Source organism: Macaca thibetana, chromosome 6 (genome assembly GCF_024542745.1).
Source record: "Macaca thibetana thibetana isolate TM-01 chromosome 6, ASM2454274v1, whole genome shotgun sequence".
In the NCBI taxonomy this organism is placed as follows: Eukaryota; Metazoa; Chordata; class Mammalia; order Primates; family Cercopithecidae; genus Macaca; species Macaca thibetana.
This window is the reverse complement of record NC_065583.1, coordinates 40064767-40081247: the sequence shown is the minus strand read 5'-3', so window position 1 is coordinate 40081247 and position 16481 is coordinate 40064767. Positions and strand designations below refer to the sequence as shown.

Sequence of the window (16481 nt, the reverse complement as noted above, 5' to 3'; positions counted from 1 at the left end):
CACTTTGGTTCAGTTTCTTCACAGCACTAAACTCACTTGTTCAAGTACTGGTTTATGTGTTTATTTGCTATTTTCTGTTCCCCTCCACAATGGAGGATCCATAAGAGCAGGGGCCCTGTTTGTTTTGTTCATGCTATATCCCCAGACCTGGGACCAATTAGGTGCACAATACATATTTGTTGAATGAATGAATGAGAATGGTAGTCTTTTGGTTCCAAGGTTTATTGACAATTACTCATCTATTTTTGACTCCCCTGGTCCCAGCCCCCAAACTCAATCAGTCTCCCTACTCCAGGCTTCACTGTAGTCCCAGAATGTAGGAAGTGGGACAGGATAGACTTTAACATCATCCAGGCCTCTGGTTTCCAAAGCATTTTTTTCTTTAATGCAATAAAACCATTCCTTTAAAACCCAAAATCTCTCACAGAACCCCTACATATCAAATATATAAAGCAGGAGCTGCCCTTGTTGAGGGAAAATATGTGAGGCTTATGGCTCTGACAGTTTGACATTCACTGCTCTCCTTACTTCAGTTACCTCATGGTACAGATAAATGGGCTGGGCCCAGAGAGGAGCCATGACCTGTCCTGGGACACACAGCCACTGAAGCCTTCAGTCCAATGCTCCTTCCACAGCACCACACTGGATTCTGGAGTCTTTCCAGCCAGGCCAGAGGAAGCTGCAACAGTGCCATGATGAGAGCTTCTGGGTCTTCTGGTACCTACCCTCTCAGACTGCTGGTCCTAGGGTCATGTGAGGGGATGGCTGGAGGGTGGACTAGAAATGCAGGGGGGTTGGGTGGGGAAGCCAGGTGTCTGTGTTGGAAGGCCAGTGGGACTGGGGGATTGGGGGCTGGATGGCTGGGAAGGACTTCCCAGGCCTGCAGTGGTCTCTCCTTTCCTCAGGATAAGGCTGCTGAGCTCCTGGAGCAGCTGTTCCTCCAGGGACCCCCGTGCCTGGGGACTGCTCTTTGAAAGGGGGCCCGGAGGGGGCTCAGGTAGCCTCTCCTCCTGGCCCAGGGTGCTTGACTTGGACAGAAAGGGTTGATCCAAGGACTTCTGGCTGGTAAGGGGGTTCTCTGGCTTCACTGTCCACTCCCGTGTGGTGGAGAAAGAGGTAGAAGTGTCCAGGGTCAACTCAGGGAAGGCCCCTACTTCTTCATACACCGGCTCCTCATACACAGGCTCCTCCAGCTCCTCTTGCTCCTCCACAGACCCCTGGGATGACTTCATCGGCTGAACGGGAATGGGATGGCAGGAGTGGGCACAGAGTTAAAGTTACCAGATTATTAATCACTAACATTTACTGAGCTCTTCCTCTGGGCCAGATGCTGTAAAATACTTGGCATGTATAATACTAGAACAACCCTGTGCAGTGGGTTACACTACAAAAGAGTCAACTGAATGCAAAGGGGTTAAGTTGCCCAGCATCACATAATGAGTAAATGGCAGAGCTGGGGTTTGAACCCAGGTCTGTCTAACTCCAAAATGCATTCACTTCATCACTTTCCTTCTATTTCACAGATTCTGTGACAACTTTCCCCCCCCCTTTTTTTTTTTTTTTTTTTGAGACAGAGTTTCACTCTTGCTGCCTAGGCTGGAGTGCAGTGGTGTGATCTCGGCTCACTGCAACCTCTGCCTCCCAGGTTCAAGTGATTCTCCTGCCTCAGCCTCCCAAGTAGCTGGGATCACAGGCATGCGCCACCACATCTGGCTAATTTTGTATTTTTAGTAGAGACGGGATTTTACCATGTTGATTAGGCTGGTCTTGAACTCCTGACCTCAGGTGATCCACTCACCTCAGCCTCCCAAAGTGCTGGGATTACAGGTGTGAGCCACTGTGCCCGAACTTTCTCCTTTTATTACCGCACCTTATACCTCTCATTTTCCTCATTCTTTCTGGCCTCCTCTCTCTCTCTGTCCTGTCCCTCTCCCTCTCCCTTTCTCTCTCTCTCTCTCCTCTCTCCCTCTCTCTCACACACACACACACATACCCACCCTGATGGCCCACACACACACACACCCCCGATGGGCTACACACACCCACACACACACACACACACACACACACACACCCCCCGATGGCCTACACACACCCTGATGGCCTACACACACCCTGATGGCCTACATGAGGAAAACAGAGCACATCCGGGGCTCAGGCAGCACAGAGGAACACAGGGTTGACAGGCATACTGCTGGAGCAGGCACAATACTCACAAAGAACATGGACAGGGTCCTCCGGTTGTGTAGTTGCCGCTGGACACAGGTGGGGTGGGGACAAGGGGAGGGAAAGATATAAAGACACAGTGAGGACTAGCAACAGGAGACAGGAGTGGTGAATGGGGGTGAAGAAGGCAGAAGGGAGGGGGACAGTGAGCATAGGGTGGCACCAGGCTAGCAGGCACACCACTCCCTACTGCAACGTGACAAGGGTTACAGCAGGAATCAGGGGTTGGGGCAGACTGGGGTGCCTTACCAGGGTCTGATTGGCAGAGAGGAGGGTGGCTCCACTGTCATCCCCACGGATAGGCAGCAGAGGCATAGTGCCAAACTTCTGACGGGCAAGGTCGGAGGAGGAACGGCGTCGTAAGACCACTGGCTGCTGGTCATCGTGCTGGTGGGAGCGTGAGGGGTTGGCACCAGTGGGCATGAAAGGCACTGAGGAGGATAGCTGGGCCCCAGGGGGACCACAGACCCAGCCCTCAGCCTTTTCCTTCCCCTCACCTGGGCTTTAAGGATGCTGGTGGTCCAATCCCACATCTCATCCTCGTCAGTGCAGGACAAGTAGCTGGGGTGATCAGAGTGGAATCAGAGGGAGAGAGAGGGTCACAGCTATAGGAATGGAGCATAGAAAGAGGGAGGAGAAAAGACAGAGTGCAGAGCTGGGCCAGAGAAGCCAGGGCAGGAGGTACTCACAGGTGCATCTTCTCCAGTATCAATGTGAAGCCCCACCTGGGAGACAAAGACGAACAGTGATGGGGCAGTCAGAAAGGGCAGGGGGGTGAAGGCAGGAAGGTCGTGGAAGTGCGGGCTGGGGAAGAAAACTCACGGTGTTGGGGGCTTTAACTTCTTGCGGATTCCCAGGAAGACTTTGGCACCTTCCAAAGGCCACTCCCGTTCTGGTTTAGAGCTCTGAGAACAGAAACAGAGTCAGTGAGATCGAGAGATGAGAAATCATGGTTAATGAGGTCAAGATGTCATGGAAGCAATGGGGTTTGTGGTCACAGGGTCTCAGAAGTAGGGGGCAGAAAAGCAATGAGATTGATGAGAGCATGGGCTGTGGAGTCAGAGGGTGGGTGCAGTCATGGCTCCTCTCCATGGCCACCCAGCATCCCACGCCTCTGGCCCCAGGGCCTCACTTTCTTCTCCTTGAGTAGCAGCAGGCAGCGGCCACGCAGCAGAAAGAACCTCTCCTGGAAGCGGCTTCCCAGCAAGCGCGGTGGCTCCTCACGACACCGCAACAGCCCCACCCGTGGGCTCTCACGTCGGATACCTGGGCACAGATGGGCAATCATGGGTCGAGGGTGCTAGGGGAGAGACCTGGGGGGTGCTGGGCAGAGGAAGGAGGCTCACCTGTGAAGAGGCAGCCGGCTTGGGCCAGGGGGACTTTTTTCAAGAGCAGGGAGGCTGAGCAGGGCTCTGGGAGCTGGCACCATTGTAAGGCCTGCTCTAAGACCTTTTCCTTGGGATGCAGTGGCCGCTCTTAAGGGGTAAGGTGAGGGTATATATCAACCAGAATATTCATACTAAGCCCTCACCAGTCCAGCTCTCACCAGTCATTCATTCATCCATTCAATTATCCAACCACAGACATTTATTTTTCACTGTCTCTATGCCAGGTACTGTGCTGGCCCTGGGATACAGTGGTGAGCATGATACACATGGCCTCCCTTCACAAAGCACACAGTCTAGTGAGGGTAGAGGCACAAAATAATTGCAGACAAATAATTGCTTTGCAAGAAACAATAAGCTGAGCGAGCAACAGCACAGCAACTGAAATAGGGTAGTCAGGCAAGACCTTTCAAAAGTGGCACTTGAAGATGAGACTCAGAGATCTGAAGGATTAGGAAGAGCAAGCCATCCTACGATTGGGTGATAGATTTCAAGCATGACAATATGCAAGAACAAAGGCTGTCAATCAGGAAAGATGTATTTGGGGAAGTAAACAGCCAATGTAGCTACAACGAAGAGGATAGATATAAGAACAGGTGATGTGAGATGAGGCATGGAGGACGTAGGGGCAGACATTCAGGGCCATGTGGGCCATGGTAAGGGATTGGAATGATACTTTAAGTTCAATGGGAAGCCACTGAAGGGTTTTAACCATAGGAAGGATATGAGCTGATTTATGCTTGAAATGTTCACTTTGCTGCTGCGTGGAAAATTGATTGTAGGGAGGCAAGCATGGAACATTGTCCAGCTATCCCCTTTCTGGGGCCACGCATTTTAGTGGTTACTGTTGACAAAAAGATAATGGTGACTTCAGCTAGGATGGTGGTAGCAGTGGAGATGGAGAGAAATGATTGATTCTAATGGAATCGACAAGACTAGTTGGTGAGTTGGGTATGAAAATGACACAAAGGGAGGAGTCCCAGAGGACTCCCAGGTTTCTGGCCTTAATCACCAGGTGAATTGTGCTACCATTTACTGAGTTGGGAAAAACTGGAGAATGGCCTAGACTTTTTTTTTAGGAAAGGGGACTAGAAACCATCTAAATTGGTCTTAGATGTTTTACATTTGAGTTGGTTGTCAGAAGTGGTGGTGTCGAGTCGGCATTTGGATATGTGAGTCTGGAGCTGAGAGGAGAGATGTGGGCCAGAGATATAAATTTGGATGTCGGGTTATTAATGGCATTTAAAACCATGAGAATAGGTTAGTTCATCCAAGGAGAAATGTAGATAGATAAGAGAAAAGGGCCCAGGATTGAGCCGGGGGTCTCTCCAACATTTGGAATCTGGGCAAAAGAGGAAGAGAAGCTCCCTTTAAGGTAGAAGGTAAACTACAAGCTTGTGGGGGTCACTAAGGCCAAGATGGAAGAATACTGAGAAAGAGGGAGTGAGTCAACTGTGTTGAATGTCCCCTCGCATGGATGAGTGGATGAGTCCGCTGTATTTTGGTAACATGAAGTCACTGATGACCTTGACCACACAACCACACACAGGCATATATACATGCGTGAACACACAGGCATGGTCATACTCACCCAACTCCCCATGCTCGCGAATCTCAAAAGTCACCCACAAGTCCATCCCAGCTGCTGTCCCCCGCATCTCCAGTACCTGGTTAGTCAGCTCCTCAGCAGTCAGGGTTGGGGACACCTGGGGTCAGGGCAAGAGCAGAGAACCCATGCTGGTCAGGCCATTGCCCCTGGAACCTCACTATCCTCTTACTTCCCCTCCAATCCCCTCGGGACCAACCTTCAGGGTGACACAGTTGTCTGGGAGCTGCTGTTCTATATAAACTTCCATGATGAGGTCTCCAGCCTGAGACAGCTGAGGGGAGGGGTAAAAAAGTCAGAAGGACAAAAAAAGGATGCAAAAGAAATCAAAGTCAGAGGGTTCCTCGTGTTGCCTCATAAGCGATTCTTCCAACAAAGATCTCCTCCCAACCCCAATGTCACTCAGGCTCTTAAAAGGGAGAACTCTGGAAGTGGCAAAACTGCATCTTTAGGCTGCATATGTGCTCCCCAAGGCATCAGAGTGGTTGGGAGGACAGATGTGGAGTCAGACTGCCTGGTCTCTTCCACTCGCTACAGGGTGACCTTGAATAAATGACCCTCTGAGCCTCAGTTTCTTTATTTGAAAAAAATGAGACTATCTACTTCATGGAGTTGTATGATACTAACATGAGATTAGAGGTGCTTGGAATATAATAAGTCCTCAGTTATGTTTGCTATTATATTTATTATTATTCTCACTGCTTTGTCTGATTTTACTAACTCCTCCTTGGATCTCTTACACTTAGTAGTAAGGTCTCACTTGATGCTCCCACAGAAAACCAAAACAAGGCCGGGCGCGGTGGCTCAAGCCTGTAATCCCAGCACTTTGGGAGGCCGAGACGGGCGGATCACAAGGTCAGGAGATCGAGACCATCCTGGCTAACACGGCGAAACCCTGTCTCTACTAAAAACACAAAAAATTAGCCGGGCGAGGTGGCGGCGCCTGTGGTCCCAGCTACTCGGGAGGCTGAGGCAGGAGAATGGCGGGAACCCGGGAGGCGGAGCTTGCAGTGAGCTGAGATCTGGCCACTGCACTCCAGCCTGGGCGACAGAGCGAGACTCCGTCTCAAAAAAAAAAAAAAAAAAAAAAAAAAAAAAAACAAACTATGCAGTGTCAAGATTATCACCAGGAAGAATCCTCATGGTGGAACAAATGGAGCAAACCATAACCAAACCCCACTCCCCAAAGCACTTCTCTCATTGGATTTCCTCTGTCTCCCAGAGAGCTGAGTGCTAGTGTCCCGAAGGACAGGCTGGAAAGGAAACTTCCTCAGCTGGGCAGAAAGTCAGCTTCCTGTCCTGATGTCTCCTCCTGCCGCATTCAGGAGACTAAGGTCAGGACGAGTTACCTGCACATCCTTCCAGGTGGTGATAAGACTGACCTCCAAGTCAATCTGAGCTACCTGGTCAGAATCGATCTGTGAAAGAGACAAAAGAGAGTGTTGAGGTGCTGGAAGAGGATCTGCAGGGAAGATCTCAAGGCCAAGGAGGACCTGTTTAAAAGGGCTGGAGGCCAGAAGAGCTAAGAACCAAGGGTGTGAGGATGTTAGAAGTGAGGTTGTGGGAGAAAAAGGCCCAGGGTTCTGGGAGGTGGTTCCTGGTGTAGTGGGCCACCAGAGGCCTGGGCTGGGGGCTTGTTGGGGTGAGCAGGATCCAGAGTCTCTGGGTCCTGTGAGGGTAGGGGAAAGGGATTGTGAGTTAGAGGTCAGGAAAGTCTTACATCAAAGACAGAGATGTAGCCGTCAATGAGCTCCTGCAGCACCCGAACCTCATGTTCCCCCCGCCCATCCGTCTGGAACACGCTGGGCGCAAACAGCAGAGCCAGGTTCCGCGTGCACATCTGGTTTAGAGCCGCACATTTCTGCACCCTGCAGAGGGGTGCCAGGGTTTTCATCAATGTAGCCATTCATTCAGCAAACACTTATTGAATCCCTATTGTATGCCTGGGCTAAGTGCTTGGGATACAGTAGTAAGACAATATTGGCATCAAGGAGCTCCCAGTCTAGGGGAGACAGATAAGGCAAGAATCAGCAAACTTTTTATGTAAAGGGACAGATGGTAGACATTTTAGGCTTGCAGGCCAGACAGTCTCTGTTGTAACTCCTCAACTCTGTTGCTGCAGCATGAAAGGAGCTATAGGAAATGTATACATGAATGGGTGTGGCTTTACACTTTATGTACAAAACTTTATTTATAAACATAGGCAATAAGCTGGATTTGGCCCCATGGGCCTGTAGTTGACCAATCCCTATAATATAGTATGTTTTTATTATTTATTTATTTTTATCTTTTGTAGAGATGGGATGTCTCACTATGTTACCCAGGCTGGTCTCCAACTCCTGGGCTCAAATGATCCTCCTGTCTTGGCCTCCCAACGTGTTGGCGTTACAGGTGTGAGCCACCACACCTGGCCCCTGTAATATAGTGTAATCAGTGCAATACAGAAAGGGTTTCTCCCCAGAATTGCTCAAAGACCTGTCTTCCTAACAGATTGGTAAAGGTAGATGTGCATCTTATTCGTTTTTGTGTTTCTTATATCTAATGCTTTCCCTGACATCACATAATAAAACAAAATAATATTGATTGCTAACCATTTCTGAAGGCTTATGACATGCCAGATGTACTGGCATGTACTGTACTAAGAATTTAATGAATTTTGACTCTCTCTTTTTTTTTTTTTTTTTTTTTTTTTTTTTTTTTTTGAGACAGGGTCTCTGTCACCCAGGCTGGAGTGAAGTGGTACAATCTTGGCTCACTGCAACCTCCACCTCCCGGGCTCAAGTGATTCTCGTGCCTCAGCTTCCTGAGTAGCTGGGATTACAGGTATGCACCACCACGCAGGGCTAATTTTTGTATTTTTAGTAGAGGCTGGGTTTCACTATGTTGGCCAGGCTGGTCTTGAACTCCTGGCCTCAGGTGATCCGCCCACCTCAGTTTCCCAAAGTATTGCGATTACAGGCGTGAGACACCATGCGCCCAGCCTTCATTTAACTCTCTCATAACCTATGAGGTGGATATGATTCATTACATCATCCATTACTTCCTTTTAGAAATGAAGAAATTGAGGTACAAGTAATTTACCCAAAGTCACACAGCTACAATGATGGCACCAGATTAAAGCCTAGGTCTGCCTGATCCCCCAAATCCATTCTCTGAACCTTGATGCTATGATACCTTCACTTAACAACTGTTTGTGGAATGAATGAATGAATGAATGAATGAATGAATGAAAGTGCAGGGTCAGACTGAGGTGAGGAAGGGTCCTGCAGAGGGTCTGGCTATACTGACCGATAGAGATGCCCAATGAGGGTGGCCAGTGTGCGGCGGTTGACCCGCGGCAGGCAGCCAATCACATCTTTATATTTCTGCAGGCGCTGATTCTTCTGGGGCAGCTCTGGGGATGGAATGGAGGAGGGTTGGGGAGGACACAGGAAGAAAGAGTGGCAGCTGGTATGGAGGGAGGGATTTTTAGACACAAACGCAGGATGGATGTGTCTCTGCCCCCTTCCCACCTCCCCCTGAGCCAAGTCTCCAGATGATCCCCCAGGGTGGGAAGTGATGGGGAGGAGGGCTGCCAAACCATGGATTCTGGTGGGGGAAGGCAGAGATCCTGGTTGGGCCTTGGTTCTCAGGGATCTTAGGAGTACCAGCAGCCTCCCTCCAGCGAGGCAGCAACCGTGCAGAGGTCACAGGGTCATCGAGCTCACGAAAGAAGCGTTTGAGTGTGTCAGTGACATCCTCCACAAAATGCTCCCCTGGTCGGAGCTTCACCGACCGGGCATCTCGACGGAACTCAGCCAGGAGTTTCAGGCTGCGGGCACGAGCGCCCCCTTTCCGGTATACACCTTCCAGCCGGAGCCCTAAGGAGAGCCAGCCATCTCTGCTCAACATGGTGCAAAGGCTACCACCACCCACCATGGCCCATCCATGGCCTCCCTATGTGGTATGTGGCTGATGGGGGCATGGATTCAGAGAGGAGGAGCTCTATGCCTCCATGGTCTTCATTCTCAGGTCTCAGAAAGTCCTTCTCTGACCTCACTGTCACATGTAACAACCCCCATGACACTGTATTTCCTAACCACTTTTATTTTTAAAAAGCACTCTCTGAAATCACTTTATAGTCCATCCTCATTATCTGTGGATTCCATATCTGCACATTCTCCTACTTGCTAAAATTTATTTGTAACCCCAAAATCAATACTTTTGGCATTTTCATCATCATTTATGAACAAAGTGAAGAAAAATTTAAGTCCCCTCCCCAATGTGCATGTTCTTACTCTCAACAAGTGTATCCTTTTAGTGGTATATTTAGAGCCATATTTTTGTGCTTTCTGTTGGTGATTTCACTGTTTAAGATGGCCCAAGTATAGTGCTGAAATGCTGTCTAGTGTTTCTACGTGTGAGAAAGCTGTGACATGCCTTACAGAGAAAATACATGTGTTAGATTAGCTTCCTTCAGGCATGAGTTACAGTGCTGTTGGCCTTGGGTTCAGTGTTAACAAATCAAACAAAATATATAAAATAAGGTCTCTTTACACAGAAAAATACATACAACAAGGATACATATTGATCAGTTGACTAAAATGTTATTGTAACCACAGGCTAGCAGGAAGTTAACCCTGTATTTCCCCTGGGGCAGTGATTTAGTATTCACTAATTAAATGTTTGGGGCCGGGCGCCGTGGCTCAAGCCTGTAATCCCAGCACTTTGGGAGGCCGAGGCGGGTGGATCACGAGGTCAGGAGATCGAGACCATCCTGGCTAACACGGTGAAACCCCGTCTCTACTAAAAAATACAAAAAACTAGCCGGGCGAGGTGGCGGGCACCTATAGTCCCAGCTACTCGGGAGGCTGAGGCAGGAGAATGGCGTAAACCCAGGAGGTGGAGCTTGCAGTGAGCTGAGATCCGGCCACTGCACTCCAGCCTGGGCGACAGAGCGAGACTCCGTCTCAAAAAAAAAAAAAAAAAATGTTTGCAGTGGCTTAGAACATAACTACCACAAATAACAAGAACAGACTATATTTGTTTTCTTATTTATTACCCAAGAGATGGGTAATAAATAAGCTTCCTAGGACCCTCCCTGCTTACTGCCATATCCCCACTGTCTGACACATGGTAGCAGCTCAACCAATGTATGCTGACTAAACAGTGGTGGTACAGGAACCTTGGAGGCGAGGGGATGAACACCCAGATTCTTTCTTTTTTTTTTGAGATGGAGTTTTGCTCTTTTGCCCAGGGTGGAGTAAAGTGGTGCCATCTCAGCTCACTGCAACCTCAGCTCACAGCGATTCTCCTGCCTCAGCCTCCCGGGTAGCTGGGATTACAGGCATCTGCCACCATGGCCAGCTAATTTTTGTATTTTAATAGAAACGGGGTTTCACCATGTTGGCCTGGCTGGTCTCGAACTCCTGACCTCAGGTGATCCACCTGCCTTGGCTTCCCAAAGTGCTGGGATTACAGGCTTGAACCACCATGTCCAGCCCCATATTCTTTCTTCAGGGCTTTCTCACTGAGCCTCTGATTTATTTCCTCCTTTGAACACGAGAGAGGTTGAGAAGAGGATAAGGATGTAGCGAGTGGGGGAGGTCACTGAACAAGGCCACTGCCAAGGCATGGAAAATGTTATTAGCCACTGACTATCCATTTCCCATGACTAGTAACAATTATTTGTAGGTTTGTGGAGGTGCTGTTTTTTTCCTTACAGTCAGCCCTCTGTATCCATGGGCTCCACAACTGCAGATTCAACCAACATCAAAAATATTTGGCAAAAACCCCGAGATAACAATATAACAACAACAAAATACAAATAAAAACAATACAGCATAACAACTATTTCCACAGCACTTGCATTGTATTACGTATTATAAATGATCTAGGGATGATTTAAAGTATACAGGAAGATGTGCCTAGGTTATATGCAAATAAATACTATGCCATTTTATGTGAGGGAGCATCCATGGATTTTGGTATCCACGGGGGTCCTGGAACCAATCCTCTGCGGATATTGAGTGATGACTGTACTGCCCACCTTAGTTTTCTGTGAATTTTCCTTCTTAAGAGTCCAGCCTTCTAAAGAGGGTTCACAGGAGAAAAAGATTCTTTTTGGTCCTTATTTAGACTGGATAAAAAACAAAGGGCCAGGTGCGGTGGCTCACACCTGTAATTCCAGCACTTTGGGAGGCCGAGGTGGGTGGATCACCTGAGGTCAGGAGTTTGAGACCAGCCTGGCCAACATGGTGAAACCCATCTCTACTAAAAACATAAAAATTATCAGGTGTGGTGGGGCACGCCTGTAATCCCAACTACTTGAGAGGCTGAGGCAGGAGAATTGCTTGAACCCAAAAGGCGGACGTTGCAGTGAGCCGAGATCGCACCACTGCACTCCAGCTTGGGCGACAGAGCAAGACTTCATCTCAAACAAACAAACAAAAACTCACAAAGAATTATGGGGGCCATTTGCACAGCTGACCATTTAAGCCTGGAAAACCTCTCACACAGAATAATTCTGCTTAAAACTTCTGGGAATGTGCTGCACAGCTCAGCTCTCACCCCACAGCTGCTCACTGTTTGCCATGGCTCTGTGTCCTCAGTCACATTTTCAGTGCTCCTCCCCTACTCCACACTCTGACGACACTTCTGAACATTTATTACATGCCAGGCCCTGCACTCAAGGCTTGACAAGCATTGTCTCACTGTCACAATTATCCTGGAAAATGAGGACCGTTGGCCCCATTTTACAGATGATGGAATTGAGGTTCAGAAAAGCAAAGCAGCCTGCCAAGAGTCATATGACCAGCTGGGGTCCAGTTGCAGTTTCTAGAGGCAAAGCTCTTCCAGGCTGTGCTCATGTTCCACCCTGGCTGTGCTCACGTTATCCACCCCCTCATCCCCCCACCCCCCACCCCCACTGGCTCAGTATCAGCCAGTGCCTACTCACCATGCTGGGTAACGAAACTGATGCAGGCATCCACGATGATGGGGATGTCACCCCGGCTCATCTGCTGCTCCTGCAGCCCTGTGCCGCCCCCACCAGCCGCGCCGCCAATGGCTGTGTTCCATGCCGTGAAGTCCAGTCGGCCCTCTCCTTGCAGATACAGGGTCCTGAGACCGGAGAGGCCTGAATCAGAGCCAGCTCCTCTGACAGGCCCAGATGCATGGGGACCAGACTTCCCAGAGCCACCAGCAGAGGGCAGCAACATCCAACCCAAATCATCTTGGAGCAAGGGAAGAAACTTCGAGGAAGTGGGCAATAGCCCAGCAGGCCAGGTTGCAGAGTGTGGGTTTGGCTCCAGGAAGGGGAGCCCCAGGTCAAGGGCAAGGGCAATTTACCTTCCTGTCTCCACCAGGACCAAATACTCTTTCTTGTCTGGGGTGTCAGCTGCAGAAACCACACCTGGGAGGAGAATCAGTGGACATTTTCATGATTATCATCTTCATTATAGAGACTATTATTTATTAAATGCTTAACTTGCATAGATGCCAGGCTAGGAGCATTACCAAAAACGTTCAGTTGAATCCTATGAGTTATGTACTATTATTCCCATTTTATAGGTGACACATTAAGCTCAGAAAGTTTAAGTAACTTGCCCCAGATCACTTGCTATAAAATGACAAGACTAAGCACAAACCCAGGTCTCTTGTTTCCAAAGTCCTAAAATATTATCTTACATTGTTCCTCTTTTAGGAGAAAGGAAAGCAGCGAGGGTACCCAGTCCCCTCTCCCAGGACCCAACCAGCAAGTGACTCCAATTAATAACATTTATAGGCTGGGCGAGGTGGCTCACTCCTGTAATCTCAGCACTTTGGGAGGCCAAGGTGGGTAGATCACCTGAGGTCAGGAGTTCGAGACCAGCCTGGCCAACATGGTGAAACCCCGTCTCTACTAAAAATACAAAAATTAGCTGGGCGTGGTGGCAGGTGTCTGTAATCCCAGCTACTTGGGAGGCTGAGGCATGAGAATCACTTGAACCTGGGAGGTGGAGGTTGCAGTGAGTTGAGGAGTTGAGATCATGCCCTTGCACTCCAGCCTGGGGGATAGGGCGTGACTCTGTCTCCAAAAAAAAAAAAAATAATAACAATAATAGTAATAAATTTATTGAGCACTTAAAAAATGCTTGTCAGGCTCTGTGATACATGTTTTAGATGCATTACCCTATTTGAACCTCACTACAACCCTCTGAGGAAGATGTTATTATTGTACCCATTTTAAAGATGAGGAAACTAAGGCACAGAGAGGTTAAATAACTTGTCCAGGGATATACAGCTAGGAAGTGATGAAGGTGGGGTGTAAAGCTGGGCAGTTGCCGGGCGTGGTGGCTCACGCCTGTAATCCCAGCACTTTGGGAGGCCGAGGCGGGCGGATCACCTGAGGTCAGGAGTTGGAGACCAGCCTGACCAACATGGAGAAACCCTGTCTCTACTAAAAAAATACAAAATTAGCCAGGCATGGTGGTGCATGCCTGTAATCCTAGCTACTTGGGAGGCTGAGGCAGGAGAATCGCTTGAGCTGAGGAAGCGGAGGTTGCTGTGAGCTGAGATTGCGCCATTGCACTCCAGCCTGGGCAACAAGAGTGAAACTCCGTCTCAAAAAAAAAAAAAAAAGCTGGGCAGTTTCCCTTCAGAGCTTGTACCTGAAGGCACCATGTTCTGCTGTTTCCCGTAAGAAACCCCAAATAATAAAGGTCTGCTCCTATGCACCCCCATGGCCACCCTTCATCCCTGTCCCCCCAAACCTCCCTGCTTACTGATCTCCTGTAGCCTCCGCAGATGCACCATGTCCTCAGGGGCTGGGGGGCCGGGGCCCGGCGCTGAGCACAGGAAGAGGTGGTCACCACGAAGGAGGCCGAACCCTGACAGCCAGACACCAGGGGCCGGGGCTGTATGGGAGGGGGACCGCAGCCATAGGCGGCCCAGCCGCAGCAACCCAGGACCCAGCAGCTGGTGGCAGCTCAGCGGGGAGAACCACTGTAGAGGCAGGGGAGGACAGGAGAAAGGGGGATGGGGGAAGAGACAAGGAACAGGGGAGAGAAATGAGAGTGACCGGGGTAGGGAAAAGCAGAGAAAAACACAAAGAGAAAGCAGAAGAAAAACAGGAATGGAAAGGGATTGGAGAGAACAAAGGAGACAGCCAAGGAGGAGAGATGAGATGGATGGAGAAAGACAGGAAAGAAATTCAATTCAATTCAGTTTGCTCTCCCCAACATAAAGAAGACCACTGTGTGGCAGCCTTGAGCCCTTAATTGAGGTGTGGGTGTAAGAAAGAATACTCATTCTTGTGCAGTGCTGTGATCATGGCTCACTGCAGCCTCAACCTCCCCCAGCTCAGGTGATCTTCCCACCTCAACCTCCTGAGTAGCTGGGACTACAGGAGCATGCCATCACACCTGGCTATTTTACTTTTTTTGTAAAGATAGGGTTTTGCCATGTTGCTCAGGCTGGTCTCAAACGCCCACCTTGGCCTCCCAAAGCGCTGGGATTACAGACACGAGCCACTGCGCCAAGCCAAAAAGGCATACTCATTCTTTATAGCCAAAAATGCTACACCTGAAGACTCATGATGCCCTGGGAAATCCCACCACCCTAGGGGGCTGGGGAGAAGCTTTATAGAGGAAAGGATGTTTGAGGTCGACTGCAAAGCAGTGCTTCTCAAACTACCTGCAGTAAATTGCAGTAAAGGATCAGAGCTTTTTTTCCTTTTTCTTTCTTAAAGTCCCAAGCTGTCACTAACCAATACCGTACTTTCTTTTTTTTTTTTTTTTCTTTTTTTTTTTTCATTGAAATGGAGTTTCGCTCCTCTCTCCCAGGGTGGAGTGGCATGATCTCGGCTCACTGCAACCTCCACCTCCCGGGTTCAAACTCCTGACCTCAGGTGATCTGCCTGCCTCAGCCTCCCAAAGTGTTGGGATTACAGGCATGAGCCACCACGCCCGGCCAATACTGTATTTTCATTAAAAATAATAAAAGTGGCCAGGCGCGGTGGCTCAAGCCTGTAATCCCAGCACTTTCGGAGGCCGAGGCAGGCGGATCACCTGAGGTCAGGAGTTCGAGACCAGCCTGACCAACATGGTGAAACCCCATCTCTACCAAAAATACAAAAATTAGCTGGGCATGGTCATGTGCACCTATAGTCCCAGCTACTCAGGAGGCTGAGGCATGAGAATTGCTTGAACCCGGGAGGCGGAGGTTGCAGTGAGCCGAGATCTCGTCACTGCACTCCAGCCTGGGAGACAAGAGCGAAACTCCATCTCAAAAAGAAAATAATAATAATAATAATAATAATACAAGTGAATTGCTAGAAAATCTGGATGAAAAAACGAAGAATACAACCCGACCCGCTTTTTTTTTTTAGACGGGCCTCACTTACCTAGGCTGAAGGGCAGTGGCATGATCACAGCTCACTGTAGGCTCAACTTCCAGGGCTCAAGCAATCCTCCCAACTCAGCCTCCCCAGTAGCTGGGACTACAGGTGAGCACCATCATGCTTAGCTAATTCTTTTATTTTTTGTAGAGACGGGGTCCCAGGCTCCTCTCAAACTCCTGGGCTCAAGCAATCCTCCCGCCTCAGCCTCCCAAAGTGCTGGGATTTGCAAGTGTGAGCCACCACGCCTGGCCCAAGCCCTTTTTTTAAAATAATTAGATTCAACACATAAAATTACTATGTCAAATTGCTATAAAATATTCTAAATGCTTACTCTCAAGTTCTGTGCTTATCCTGTCATGGACCATAACACATAGTCCAGGGGCTAGTGTGGTGTGACAGTCTTCACAGCACCCTCCGGGTAGCACTGCCTTAAAGGATAGCTTTTTGGAAATGTAGATAATAATGAGAGGAGACTTAAACCTGGTTGGGAGGGCCACGACAGAGCCTTGAAAAGATATAGAGACAATGTGTTAATGTGAGGAGTTGTAGGAGGCCTGGGAGAAGGTGGTCAAAAGCCAGAGCAGTGGAGCATTTCCCATACAGGAGTGCCAGATGCTGCAGAGATGACCTGGTGAGGCTGGGAGGCAGCCTTAGCCCTTGGAAATGAGAAGGCACTGGTGACCTGCTGGGTAGCAGTTCAGAAGGGCATGGGCAGAGGAGGGCAGCTGCAAGGGGTCAAAGGGGAACTGCAGGCTGCTCACGACTTTCTGACGCATTGTCAGGAGGGAAAGGAAGGCACCAGGGTGAAAAGTTGAAGATGGAACAGATCTTAGGGAAAAGCTGTCTTAGGATGGGAGAGATTGTCGTCATCATTGTCATCATCACTACCATCATTATTATTTCA

At 49.2% G+C, this 16481-nt stretch overlaps 1 protein-coding gene across 5 annotated transcripts in view; it reads right to left on the bottom strand.

The window, feature by feature from the left end:
- Window positions 1–206: 206 nt before the first annotated feature.
- Window positions 207–16481, bottom strand: part of ARAP3 (ArfGAP with RhoGAP domain, ankyrin repeat and PH domain 3) — a 28848-nt gene continuing 12573 nt past the window's right edge. For 4 of the 5 annotated variants that reach the window (XM_050794872.1, XM_050794875.1, XM_050794876.1 and 1 more), the window contains 17 exons: window positions 13962–14181; window positions 12547–12610; window positions 12155–12318; window positions 8865–9077; window positions 8506–8611; window positions 6938–7085; window positions 6567–6635; window positions 5417–5491; window positions 5203–5317; window positions 3573–3701; window positions 3359–3492; window positions 3049–3131; window positions 2916–2951; window positions 2724–2787; window positions 2476–2613; window positions 2217–2255; window positions 207–1235 (listed from right to left, as the gene is read on the bottom strand). In XM_050794872.1, coding sequence (XP_050650829.1) covers window positions 750–1235; window positions 2217–2255; window positions 2476–2613; window positions 2724–2787; window positions 2916–2951; window positions 3049–3131; window positions 3359–3492; window positions 3573–3701; window positions 5203–5317; window positions 5417–5491; window positions 6567–6635; window positions 6938–7085; window positions 8506–8611; window positions 8865–9077; window positions 12155–12318; window positions 12547–12610; window positions 13962–14181 — 2283 coding nt within the window. In that variant the 3' untranslated portion in view covers window positions 207–749. The remainder of the gene's footprint in view (window positions 1236–2216; window positions 2256–2475; window positions 2614–2723; window positions 2788–2915; window positions 2952–3048; window positions 3132–3358; window positions 3493–3572; window positions 3702–5202; window positions 5318–5416; window positions 5492–6566; window positions 6636–6937; window positions 7086–8505; window positions 8612–8864; window positions 9078–12154; window positions 12319–12546; window positions 12611–13961; window positions 14182–16481) is intronic. The other variant, XM_050794874.1, reaches the window with a different exon arrangement.